We start from the raw sequence: 13,790 nt of genomic DNA on the forward strand, positions 1-13,790 counted from the left end.
TCCCATTCTTTCCACTTGTTGGATTTAATCTTGCTGAGCTAAGGAAACACCCAAGACAGTGTAATGCATACTGGGGTTCACCCTGCGACTAAGTGTTATCTTCCACAAATTCTAGTGCAGGTGGATCTTGGTAAAGTTTGTAAAACAGCAAAAGCAGGAAAATGAAGGCTTTTAAGTTCTAGCAGCCCCTGGGGACCTAAAACTCACCTGGCCAAGCTGAGTGGCTACAGGATTTGGATGGGGTCCACCCCCTGTGCTGGCAATGACTTCTTCCTAACAAAGATGGTTTCTCTCCTGGACAGTGGAGAATAATGACCCACCCCTCTCCATCAGTGCTGTGCACGGGAATGCATAAATAAATAAATAAATAAATAAATAAATAAATCAATACTGTTAATACTAACTTCTGAGATACATGATTGTTTCCAAAAGTTCTAAGAAATGTGAGGATGCAGAGCTTGAGTCCCCTGAGTCATTGGATGACTCAAACACCCAAACCCGTTTAGCACTGTAGCCTAATGCACTGTAGCTTAGCCCCCCAACGCAGCCGCAGGCCTGTTGTGTGATAACACTTTTCCCGGGGAAGCACAACACAACACACATGTCTGCTCACCCCAGACAGGGAACCCACGACAGACCAGCGTAAGGATACCACCAAAGTCTAGCTTGATGAACCATGAGCTTTCCCGAGGTTATTTGCAGGAGTATGGGTGAGGGGTTACTCACAGGAGCAGAAATGACTCAAAGCCTACTACATCACCGAGGCTGACCCCAGCGTGAGTGACAGCTCACAAAAGCTGGGAACCTGGAGCGCACACTGCACAGCCTGAAGGCAGCTCAGCTGGTTTCTGCTTATTCCTAGGCAGCTGGTCTGGTCTCAGAGACTGCTCTGCAGCTTGACTTGTCTGAGGGTCTCCTTTGCAGCTTGACTTTGCTTTTCTTAGAGGCACTCAGCTTTTATTGCTTACTCTGGCCAGGGAGGGGTGGGGATGGGGGTTAAGGAGGGGTGGGTAGTCTAGTGAATCTGATTAGTTTCAGGGACTTCCTCAAGCTCTTTTGAGTTGTTTACCTTCATTCCTTTCCCCCCCCCCCCCTGTTTGTTTGTTTATTTGTTTTCGAGGCAGAGTTTCTCTGTGTAGCTTTGGCTGTCCCGGACTTGTTTTGTAGACCGGGCTGGCTTCTACCTTCCTTCCTTCCTTTAAGGAACTTCCCTGAGAATGGAATGTTTCAGTCTGGGAGAAAATTGTTGACCCCCCAGGCCTCTTTGGGTGCTGCTTGCCCTTGAATTTCTTCATGAGAATGTGACTTCTCCAGACATCCAGGGGATGAAAAGGAAAGGCCCATCCCTTTGCTGGGCCTCTTTCACGCTCCATACTCCAAGCCTACCCTGCAGGTTAAACCATGCTTGTCCCAGGTGTGCCTCTCTGGGCGGACTCCAGGAAGTGGAGCCTGCGCCCTGCACAGGGTTCCATTTCAGCCCTTCAGGGACAAAGCACAGATGTCACTCCCTGAAGCGGTCGCGAAGGCAGGAAGGATTGATGTGCTATGGAAAACGTGCTGTGTGTTTCAGTTCTCTCAGCCTAGAAGTGGGTCCACGCAAAGCCCCTTGTGTCTCCTGCCCAGAGGGGAATGGAAGGGAAGGAGCTGGAATTTCTGAGGTGGGGGCAGAGGAGTGCAAAAGTTGCCGGGAGGTGTGTCATCTCACCCTGCTGCACCTGGACCCTAGGAATTCCCTCTTTCTGGTTTCTTATGGTGACATCCAGAGCCTTTGCTCTGTCACCCCAACCTTCCTCTCGGCAACACTTCCTCTGGGCAATATAAACTACCTCACTTGCCTAGGAGCACGTCCCTCACAGCACAGCACGCTGACCTCACCTTGGCTCCTCCCACCTCTTCTGGAGGCTGGCTCAGGTTTGGTTTTTTTTTTTTTTTTTACAACAAGGGATAAGCAAGCCCTCTCACCCTTACTAATTCTGACTTTATTCTCCATGTCAGTGTAGCACCAAGGATTAGAATAACTGAGGGGTCACTTGGAGCAACGGTAGTGAGAAAAGACAACAAAAGATGCCCAGACCTGTGGCTGAGGAAGAGCCTGCAGACATCTGAGAGTAGAGTGGGAACCAGACTCATGAGTTTCCTAAACCTGAATTTGCCAAGTGAGAGGTTAAGGCAGCAGAGAAGTGAACCACAGTGTGACTCAGCCAGCTGGCTATGTGCGGGGCACCCCGTTTAGTTCTTGCCTGGCTCCACTGCAGTCTGGAGTGAGGGCGTTTTAGGGAAGCTGGGGGCCAGAAAATGAATCTGCAGAAGACACTTCTGCCAGATACTCACTCCAAGGCTGATGGCAGCGCCCATTGTGTGGGCCTGTGAAAGTTCACACATTCTGGTGACTTCTGCCCTGAGAGTCTAGGACCTCTGGAACATAGCATGCACAGCTTGGCTGACTATGGGACAAGAGTGGTAAACCATGCACACTGTAGTTTTCACTTAAAAGTTGCCACCTGGGTTTGTGGTGACCAAGCAGCAGAGCTGAGACCAGACGGCAGCCCTGCAGAGCTCTACCTCCGGATCCAAAATAGGTGAAAGAAGCCTGATTTTAAAAGGGGGTGGGGGAGGCATCAGCGGGGTCTTAGAACGGACATGTTTCAGGAGCTTAGTGAATCCAAGTGTACCGTATTTTTCGGACTATAAGATGCACCTGGCGGATCACTGTTGAGTTCAAGGCCAGCCTGGTCTACAAAGAGAGTCCAGAATAGCCAAGGCTACACAGAGAGACCTTGTCTCGGAAAAACAAACAAACTAAAATCAAACCAACAACAACAAAAACCCAAGCTGCACCTGACCATAAGATGCACCCAGTTTTTAGAGCAGTAAAACAAGAAAAAGCGGTAAAAACAGCGATCGGACCATAGGCGCTCCCTAATTCCCCTCCTCCCCATGGGGGTAGGGGAGTGTGTCTTATAGTCCGAAAAATACGAGAACTTTGTTATGTAACTGTATGAGGAATGTGTGTGGAAGGGCATGAGGGCTTTCCCAGTTATCTGAACAGAGAGATCATGTGTTTGAGGGACTCTTGAAATCCTCATTTCTTACATGGCAGGGTTCTGGGATTTCCAGGCCTTCCAATAAAGGAGGCCTAGAAGTCCTGCTGGAGGTGTGTGGTTACACTTGAAACATAGCTCTGCGGAGGGTCCCATGCTTGCTTTCATTAGTGCTCAGAATCCACCCACAGGCTGTTTGCTGAGAAGCCCTGATAGACTTTTTTTTTTTTTTTAACCTTTCGCATTAAGAAACCTGAAGACTACACTGGGCTTATCTCAAAGCACACGCTGGTGGCCATCTGTGCTGGTTTACTGGTGACCGTCCCAGTTTGTAATTGGTCAGCTCTAGTTGTTAAGAGTGCCTCTTTTCCTTCTTGCAGGTGCTCTGGTTTATACTAAGCATAAGGTCACCGGAGCCACCTGACAGTTTGCTGTCAAAACGAGGTGTGAGGGGAGCCAGCAGCATCATACCTACCAAGTCCATTTCAGCAGTGTTTTCCCAGCTGGTGCCCATCCATTCCTTCTGACTTACAGAGGACACATGCCACCAGATACTTATCCAACAGGGTGCCCCCTTTCAAACATTTTTGTTGACTGATTTTTTTCACTTTGTTTTGACTGAGCTATCAATACTTTTAAAGGGTCCATTTAAGGACTTAAGCAAGCATTAATTATTTCTTTTGTGTCCAGATGTTAAATTACTTTAAACTAGCTTGCTTTTTTAGCAAGAGTTAAAGACAGAAAAAAAAAATTTAAACATATATCAAGGTAATTCCACTTAGGCCTGGCTCTCGACATGATTTCTCTCTTGAAACATTTACACAAAAGGAGCTGATGTGTTCTCCCAGTGCCCTGTAATTAAAGAGGCCTGTGACAAATCATTCACAATTGTTTGTGCTTAATTCCTGTTTTAGAGGATCTCATGCAAATGCCGTTTTTTAAAACCAACAGTCTAGTCCTATAATGGGTTGGTTATAATTGAAAAATCAACATTGTCTTCCTGGCACTTTTATTTTGAACGACACTCTTTGTTTGTTTGTCTTTGTTTTTTGGAGACAGGGTTTCTCCGTGTAAGAACCCTGACTGTCCTGGACTCTCTTTGTAGACCAGGCTGGCCTTGAACTCACAGCGAGCCTCCTGCCTCTGCCTCCCGAGTGCTGGGATTGAAGGTGTGCACCAACAGGCCCAGCTTGAATGACACTGTTTTGTGTGGACATAAGCTTATGTAAGTCTGAATCCCTATATGTGAGAAAGGCTTGCACCTCCTCGATGTTACAGAAAAGGAGCTGAAAGTTTAGCTCGCAGGATTGTCATTGTAGCTCTCTATATGACTGGGAGAAAATTAAATTTAGGTTCTTGCTTTCCCCGCAAATTTTGAAGTATAGTAACAGGCAGATTGGATGGTGATAGCAAATTTTAAAGCCACAAATGACGTTGTTTAAAGCACAGTACACATCTAGTTCACAGTTGCCTGTAGAACAAAGGACGTCCCCTTAGCGCCTGGGATGACAACAGTGATGTTTTTCCTGAAGACTCAAGGGCCAGGTTTATGCAGAATCCAGCCACTGTTACCTGCCCCACTTGACAGTCAGTGGAAAGTTCTTAATAGGGCCACTGTGCCTCTGGAAGAGAGAAGAGGTTAGTGGCCACAATGGTGTGAGTGGGGGGTCTTGGAAAAATATTTTTAGTTCCTGCTTTTTTTTTTCCTTTTTTTTTTTTTTTTTGGTTTTTTGAGACAGGGTTCCTCTGTGTAGCCTTGGCTCTCCTAGACTCACTTTGTAGACCAGGTCACAGCGATCCACTTGCCTCTGCCTCCTGAATGCTGGCATTAAAGGCATGCACAACCACACCTGGCTCAGTTCCTGTTCTTAAGGAGAAGCTAGAAAAGTCCAGTGACTCACAGAAGCTCTGCCTATGAAATCTGGAGAATCTGTTCATGCGGGAGCACGTTTCGCCATCTCGGACCTTGATGACGTAGTCCTCCTCGTCTGCTTGTTTGTTTTATGCATTTTACAGAACATTTGGTATATTTACAGAGGTAGCAGTGGTCTGCTCTTCCTATGAGAGAGAAGCTGAATCGTGGGGCTTGGGGGGGGTGAGGCAATATGGTTAGTGGAGGGGTTCCTTGGGCTGCTTAGAGTCTCAGAGTGAAGGTAGTGTGGAAGGGCTTCCTCCGTTTGGCCCATCTAGGGATCCGTAGAGGCCCAAAGACTTCCCTGATGCTTTGCACACCGCATCAGGAGGGTAACATCGTTCCTATCTACAAATGGAGCTTTCCTACCTGGATAGAATTGAAGGGAAGGTTCCTGTGGAGTGGCTTCAGTGGCCAGCTCTTGTTTCCTTCATTCTGGAGGCTCGTTCCTGTCCGGTGTCAAGGGACAGACAGGAGTTGCCTGGAGGGGGCTGCTGTTCCCACAGGTTGGGTAGTGTCAAAGCCCTTAGCTTCCTGCTTCAGTGCTCGCTGCTCCTCCCACTGGCACTGGTAATCTGAACACTTACAGCAGCCATTGTCAGACTGGAGGGGGCTGGAGGTGCTTCCGCACTTGAGGACTTGCTATACAGTCACGAGGCCTGGGCTTAGCATCTCAGCTCCCGCATACCAAGGTGAGCCTCCCATGCTTCAAGGAGGGCAGAGCAGTGGGGCGGCGGGGTCTGCTGGCTGGCAGCCTAACCCAAAATTAGGTTAGGGAGAACTTGACTCAATGGGTACCAGGTGGAAAGGGATTGCAGAGGACACTGAATGTCTTCTTCTGGCCTCCAGGTGTGCACAGACTTGCACCCTCACATGTCCATGCACGTAAATACGCACAGAAAGACAACCAGAACAATCCAACCCGAGGCCTGAACACAGGGACTCTGCCTTTATGAAGTATTTTTGGTTTGTTGTTGTTGGTTTGGCTTGGGTGTGGGTTTTTTTTGTTTTTGTTTTGTTTTTGTTTGTTTGTTTTGTGGTTCTGCCCTTGAAACCCAGGGCCTTGAACATGCCCAGTGAATGCTCTACCATTGCACTGCCCCCTCCAACTTGTGCTTTTTAAAACAGGGTTTCACTCATTTGTTTAAGAAAGCCTTGAACTCACTCTGTAGCCTAGGCAAGCCTTAATTTTGCCATCTTCCTACCTCGGTAGCTGGGATGACAGGCCTGCACCATCAAGCAGGTCCTCTGTCATGAATATTTGTACCTGAATAAACGGTCAGGTTTATGGAATTAGCTGTGCCTGATGATCTCCTTGGGTAAGTAAGATCACAGGATGGTGCTGTTGCAAGGCCATGGAAACTTCTAGTTATTTGCTGTATAAACCCCATTCCTTAGAGCTAGAGAGATGGCTCAGCAGTTAAGAGCACTTGTACCTCTTTCAGGGGACCAAGGTTTGGCTCACAACACCCTAACTCCAGTTAAAGAGGACCACTGCCCTCTTCCAGCCTTTCTGGGTACTGCACCGATGTGAGGCACATACACCTGTGTACACAAAAACACCCACACACATAAAATAAAAACAAATCTTTAAACATAAAATAAACTCATCATCTGTGTTCCCCCTGCCAGGGCACTGCTTGAGTTTTCTACAAGACCTCCACATCTTCTTGGATTTCCAGAAAATTCCTGTTAGGAAGCAAGGGGCTCCTTTCTCCTCTCAACACAGGGTCACTCAAACCTTACTTAACTTGTGGCACACGCTTTTGTCTTTTACAGACTTGCACATTTTTATATTTGAAGCGGCCAAAATATGTGCCTTCTGCTGCCAAGGCACACAGGTGACTCAAGGCCATGATCCAGCCCAGAGGCCAGCCATTGTCCTGCACACATTCCTCTTCTAAATCAATGTCCAATCCGCCTTGAATGGGCTGTAAATTGGGTCAAGGTATGGCAGGCAGGATGACCATTGGCCTCCCCCCCTGAGATGATATGGGGCCATAGATTAAAACGTCACACCTTCTCTCTGTTAGCTATTGGGTTCGGGTTTCTAAAGGGGGAAAGGGGGGCAAATGTTGCTTAGATTATTTTCTCATCCTTTTTGTGTGGACATTGTGCCTCCCATTTTCACTTTCTGGGAACCTTGCCAGCTTTCCAAGGACTGGGTAGTGAACAAAATAAATATTTGTAGGTAGTTTAAAAGGAGAGCAAGCCTGTCGGATGTAATCCTGCCCATCCAAAGAAAAGCATTTTAATTGCCTTTCAGATGTTCTTAAGTAATTAACTTGAGAGACTCAGAAGGTTGATTTACTGGGTGACTTTTCAGATTTGTGATCAAGAGGAGTGTGTGTGTGTGTGTGTGTGTGTGTGTGTGTGTGTGTGTGTGTGTGTGTGTGTGTTGGGGGAGGAGGGGAGGAGTTGGAGAGAGTGAAGGCGAATAACAAAAAAACATAAAACAAAGGGTTTAAAATCCAGGGGTTAAAGTCCGGCAAGAAAGTGATTGAAGTTGACCAGAGGAAATTACAATACTTCTTTATAAATGCTAATTAGTCCCCACAGAGTTGGTATGTAAAGCGTTTATTTCGAAACGTTTAGCGTACACTTATCTTCAAAAAAAAAACCCTTTTTTTAAAGAGAGTTCTCATAACTTTGGGGGATTGAGCAGTTCGCTGCTTCTTACTCAGCCGATCTGGGGGGCCTTTTGGGCTCCTGAGATTAAAAGAGGGCTGGGCCTGGCTTGCAGCAGCAGTTCCTGTCCTACTCCTGAGTGAAGTGTTTGCCTTGTCCCTAAACTGCGAGTCCCGGGGAAACCCGGCAGGCTGCGTCCTAGGTCAGCAGAGCCGTCACCTGTTGGGCGGCAGAGGCGGGGACAGCCGCCGCCTCCAGGGCACAGCCCCCAGTCCTGGCGACAGCAGGCGGGTGGCGGACGCTCCCGGACAGGGGCTGAGGGAGGCCGGGCGCTGGAATGCGGTCTTCCCGGGCGAGGGAGACTTTGCACCGGAGTGGAGACTAGTTAGGGTGGGGTTTCGCCGGTCCCCCTCCGCCCCACCCCCGGGCCCCCTTCCAAGCGCGTTCTGTGAGCTTTCCGAACTGCGCTCTGAAGTTTCCAGAGCGAGGAGCCTGGGCGGCCGGCAGGGACAATGGAAGAAAGCGAAGGCCAGAAATGTGAGCCGAACCTGCCTCCCTCCGCAGACAGCAGACAGATGCCTAGTAAGTAACAGTCCTCAAAGATGGAGTTACACGCACACTGCTTAGAACTGGAGACCCGGCTCCTGACGCCAGGAAAAGTCCATTTCTTGGTGTGTGTGTGTGTGTGTGTGTGTGTGTGTGTTTGGGGGGGGGGCGCCTTTTCAATCTGAGACCAGAGTTGTGGTTTCTTGACTCTTATCTCTTGTGAGATCTTCCTAAGTCGGTGAAGAGGTGGTGCGTGTTGTCAAACTGGTCGAACAGTGAACAAGCAGTTCTTGGGGGATCTCTAAGCAATGACAAATCAATCGCCCAGCAGAGATTTGATAATTTGCCGGTGCTTGGGGAAGCTCTGAAAGGCAATTTTGCGCCTACCTCCAGGGTGCAGCGGTTCCATTCATTGGTTAGGAGTTTCCAAGGGGGCAGCTTCTTGAGGGATACAAAGTTTTGCAGCGTTTTACAGTGAAATTGGAGTTTAAGGGTGCTCTTATTTTGCAGATCCGAACGGCAGGGGAGTACTTGAGCATCGGGGTGATAGATAAAACTGTGGGGCGTTCTGTTTAAATGTTAAAGTTGCGAGTTCTTAGAACAGTTTTCCTGTATTTTCTCCAGGCAGTTTCTTTTCTACATTGTGTTTATAATAGACTTGTCTTTTCCGTTGGGAATTTCCAGAACCTTATATAGTTCCAAATACATCTTGCCAGGAGGGTGGGTGGCCGCAGACTGTGATGCCAGCGCCCATCAGCCCCTTTCTCACTGTGTAGGCTGTTGGGGCACCTACCACACGATCTTGAACCGGCGCCCCCCCCCCCCCCGGCCCTATCCTACCCATCCAGGTTCATGCTAAGGCCAGTTAGTAACACAAAGATGTGCAGGGGTGTGCACGGCAGCGCGTGGGAGCGGGGATTATGCACAAGGGAAAAGGTGTGTGTTTTTTAAAATGAAAAAAGGAAGTAGCACATGACTCATCCCCACTGAAAATGCAAAACTAAGCCAGACAGAAGAAAATACAATTAGGAGAGAGAAATCCCCCAGCGAACTGAAAAGGAAGCCTGCCTCCTAAACATTCAATGAACCGCCCGCCCCCCCCCACCCCCCCACCCCCCCCACCCCCGTCTTGGGGCAGCAGTTCCATCTGCTAAACCTGTGTAGGCGCAGTTTGAGGGTTCTGGAATTGGTGGCGTCCAGCCTAAGGAAGGCCCCCAACTTGCTCTCGATAGGACGGATCTTAACTGCAGGAATTCAACCTCTGGGCCTGTCCTGAAAGAAACGACCCGGATTCTAAGAGGGGGCAAGTAGATGGGGAGCTGCTTTAGAAGTAACCCTGAAACAACCGGAGTGATTCATTGGTGTCGCTGAGGTTGGGACGGTCAGATGCCTCGCTTCACTTACTCATGCACTCCCATGAATATTGGACTTGTGTTATATAGCAGTCACTGTTCCAGCCGCTGGGGGATCCAGTGATGCAAAACGCAGACTGAAAAATACTCCCCTTCATTGGATTGACGTTCTAAGGGCCAAGTTGGGGTGGGGTGGGGTAGAGAGGCAAACAATGAACAAATAAGCAAAATAACCAACATGTGAGATGTGTGGGAGACTGGATTTAGTAAATAAATAAAAAGACAGAGTGCCTAAAGTTAACTTTGAGTTTCGGATTAAACAATTGAGTAGTTTTTAAAGCCTAAGTATTTCTTAATTATCGCTTGGCACAGACTTAGTCCAAAACGTATGTTTCATCCTCCCAAGCTTCAAGATTTACTGGAGATCCCCGTGTTTTATCTGGTGATTCTATTAGCTAAAAATAAGGCCGGGGGGTGGGGGGGGGGATGAAGGCAGGAACTAGGGAGTGGCAGTGAAACCATAAGGATTTATCAGAGAACCACACCATTCGCTGAGGTAACACTTGAGCTGAGGTGAGAATAAACCTAACGCTTAGCATGAGGAAGGAGAGCAAGGGAATGATGGGGAGGCAAAGACAGATGGGAGGCAAACAGGTCGAGAGGTCATAGGCGGTGGCCCAGGCCAGATTATGGAGGACCTGTAGAACTGTGGGAAGGTCTTTAGCTTCTACTTCCTGGGAGGTGAGGCACTGCTAGCAAATTGGACTCGACTTTTATTTAATTAAATTAATTTTAATTAATTTGGAGCCCTGGGAGTGAACGTAGAGGAACGTAGAGTCCTGAGCATGTTAGACAAGAACTCTGTTGGGGGTTTTAGAAGGCAGTTGGTGGGCTGGGGTGCCTTGTGGGGTTTAACACAAGTGAACTGGGCGGTGGGGGATGGGCAGCGAGGCCTTTTAAGGAGGTTTCTGAAGTAAACCAGGCAAGAAACCCCCTTGCTGCTCTAGGCTAGACGGGTGATAAGCAGACAGCGATAAGAAGGAAGCAGATTCCTGACTTATACCGAATGCAAAACCAAAGGAATTTGCTAAGATCAGATGTATTGTTGAGTAGAACTGAGAGGTCCGAGACAGCTGAAAATATTTGATCCAGGTGGCTGGGTGAGTTGCGTTTCCCTAAGTGGGAAAGGGTTTCGAGAAATAGGTAAGGGAGAGGGGCCAGCTTGGGGCTCGGAGGCAGAATTTCCTTAGGGTGTGTGAGGGCTGAGAGATGCATCAGGTATCAGTTCAGTGGTCAGTGGGTTGCTGGGGGGACTGGAGACTGAGCTATCTCCCATGGCTGCCTCTGTGCGGAAGGACAAGACCCAGGCACCCAAGAACCTGCAGGTGAGATACATTGGAAGGGGGATGGAAAAATAATAAAAGGAGAAGGAGAGTCCCAGTTAGAGTGTCAGGGTTTGCTACTGGCAGAGTTGAGTGTGCTTCGATGGGGGCACGCAAGGATGTTTTCTAGGATGGAGCGTCACCGGTCCTGAGGCCAACACCGCCTGCGGTGCCACATGTGGGTGACTGCCACTGGGCTCTGCCTTATGACTGCATTTGTGTCTGCTTCACCCAGTCACAACGTGAGGTGCCTGGGCTGGGACCATGTCTCCCTCACGAGAGCATCTCATCACGGAGTGCTAGGCACGCGGAGGAGCACTTCACCATCTTAGCAATTAGGCAGCTGGCTAATGACACTACCCTACCCGAGGGACTTTGGTTAATCAGTCAGCTGTGTAGAAGGAAACTTTCGGTGATTGTGTAACTCATTGTTCAAACCCAGACACCTTAGAGGATCAAGGAGAACTCTATAAATAATTTCACTGGGCAACAGTTGAAACTCAGGGCTGTGTGGAAAAGGTGGCATATGGTCATTGCAAGAATATTGAAACCAGTGACAGTACCATGTTGTGAAGGTTTCCTAAACTTCTGCCCCTAATGTCTTTCTTTTGTTCTTTCTTTCTTTCTTCTTCTTCTTCTTCTTCTTCTTCTTCTTCTTCTTCTTCTTCTTCTTTTCAAGAGTTATTTATTATGTATATGGTATTTTGCCTACATGTAGGACGTATACCAGAAGAAGGCACCAGATCTCATTATAGATGGTTGTGAGTCATCATGTGGTTGCTGGGAATTGAACTCAGGACCTGAGCCAAATCTCTAGTCCTGTCCCTAGTGTCTTTCAACTAGGAAGATTTATATGACACAGGATATATACAACTATAAAGGAGATATATAAATCAAACATTTATTGGTGTCAAATCATAAAGAAGCTTATTTTAAAAACAACCCCTTGAGACTGAAGAGATAGCTCAGTGGTTAAGAGCAAGCACTGCTCTTCCAGAGGCCTCAAGTTCAGTTCCTGGCATCTACATCAGGAAACTTACAACTGCCTGTAACTCCTATTGTAGGGAACCAAGTACTCTTCTCTAGACTTGGGGCAACAACGATCATGTGCACAGATACACATGCATATACATGGTTAAAATTAAAAATAAAATCTTTTAAGAAATACCAGGTAGCTGTTTTAAAAAGCTTTTCAATATATCTATATCTATATATATGTATAATCTCTTTTTTTAAGACAGGCTCTTACTATTTAGTCCTGGCTAGGTTGGAACTCCTTATAGAGACCAAGCTGGCCTTGAACTCATGGAGATCTGCTTGCCTCTGCCTCCTCGATGTTGGAAGTAGGACTAAATGCTTGTGCTACCAAGCCTGGCTGTCAGTGTGTGTGTGTGTGTGTGTGTGTGTGTGTGAGAGAGAGAGAGAGAGAGAGAGAGAGAGAGAGAGAGAGAGAGAGAGAGAGAGAGAGAGAGAGAGAGAATAATTTATTAAAGATGGAAACAAATTTGCCTACTGAGATGGATACGCTTATTTATATTTATGTAATGAATTAAATCTTGGCTGAATATTTGATACTGCAAGACACAGAGCTTCTTTACTACTTTTCAGTGTTGATAGTTTGATTTTGTAGTCGTGTTGAGAGCATCACTAACATGAACACACAGCACAAATGTCAAAAAAATATGTTTAAAGCCATTTCAGAAATTATGGAAATTCTATCCCAATTCCAAGCCAATATTTGCTGAATGATTTTTTAAATGTATTTCAAGTGAGCATCTCAAACAGCAATCTTTAAAAAGCAAACATTTGAAGATAATACGTCTTGAAGACACATTAATTTGATACTTACACGCTGAAGGATGACAGTAGGAAGCTATTTAAAGCCCTTGTTTCCCATAATTAAACCATTCCTTTTCTATAAGAGAAAAAAGTTTTGCATGCATAGTGAAAGCATACAGGACTAGAATCTGAGCCACTGGGTTTCAGGCAGCATTTGCTGGCAAACTGTGGCATGGTGGCAGATGCCGGGCAAAGCAGGCATGGTGTGTGTGCAGAACCAAGGCCCCTACGAAACAGAATGCAACATGGGCAGGCACTGCCAGAAGCATCTCAGGTTCAATATCGCTTGATTTCTGTTTGTTTTGTTTTTAAGACAGTCTCATGTAGCCCAGGCTGGCCCTAAACTCTTTTTGTAGCTAAAGCTGGTCTTGAACTCCTTCTTGCATCTACCTCCCAAGTGCTGGAATTACAGATGTGTACCACTGTGACTGGTTTTACATGTGTTGTTGATTAACTTTGTATGTGTGTGTGTGTGCGCCTGAGTCTATGCACCACTACGTGTAGGCCTGATAACTGTGGAGATCAAAAAAAGGGTGTGAGATCCCCCGGAGCCAGAGTTACAAGCATTGGTGAGCAGCCTTGTGGGTGCTGGAACTCAAACCCAAAGCCTTTGTGAGAGTAGCAACGCTCTTAATCTCTGAGTTAGCTCTTCAGGCCCTGACCCTGTGCATGTGTGTGTACATGCGTGCATGCATGCATGTGTGGTTTTGAATTAATTTTTTTGTGGTAGGGCTGGAAACCCTTCCCTGTTGCTAACTTTTTCACAGCTTCCACATTTAGCCACGTGACCCCGTGGGTGCACAGTGTAAGAAGCTGTGCACCTTCAGCAGTGGAGGCATTTGGTAGTTATTGGTGGAATTTGTTTGAGATGGTGGTTTCACGTAGCCCAGGCTGGCTTTGAACTCACGTAGCCAAGGCTGGACTTGAACTCCGGTTCTTCCTGCTTCCTTTCAAGTCCTGGGATAAGGGTGTCCATCATCACGCCTGACTGTTGGTGAAATTTGAGTCTGTGTCCCGTTCCCTTAGGAGACCGTGGGCTCCTGGTATGATCCTTGGCGTTTTGCCAACAACATGAGCTCCTATTCTGGCT

General features: G+C 47.4%; 1 protein-coding gene across 19 annotated transcripts in view; it reads left to right on the forward strand.

The window, feature by feature from the left end:
- The window catches only part of KIAA1217, a 797,280-nt gene that overhangs the window by 492,597 nt on the left and 290,893 nt on the right, over positions 1–13,790 (forward strand). Inside the window, exon 1 of one of the 19 annotated variants that reach the window (XM_084782816.1) lies at positions 7,759–8,163. The exons of 14 other annotated variants lie outside the window; for them this stretch is intronic. In XM_084782816.1, the coding sequence (XP_084638942.1) occupies positions 8,094–8,163 (70 nt within the window). In that variant the 5' untranslated portion in view covers positions 7,759–8,093. Of the gene's footprint in view, positions 1–7,758; positions 8,164–13,790 lie in introns of those variants that run through there. 4 more of the 19 variants (XM_084782817.1, XM_084782808.1, XM_084782810.1 and 1 more) reach the window with 4 other exon arrangements.

The sequence above is a fragment of the Acomys minous genome, assembly GCF_964271855.1.
Source record: "Acomys minous genome assembly, chromosome: 5".
NCBI classification, from domain to species: domain Eukaryota; kingdom Metazoa; phylum Chordata; class Mammalia; order Rodentia; family Muridae; genus Acomys; species Acomys minous.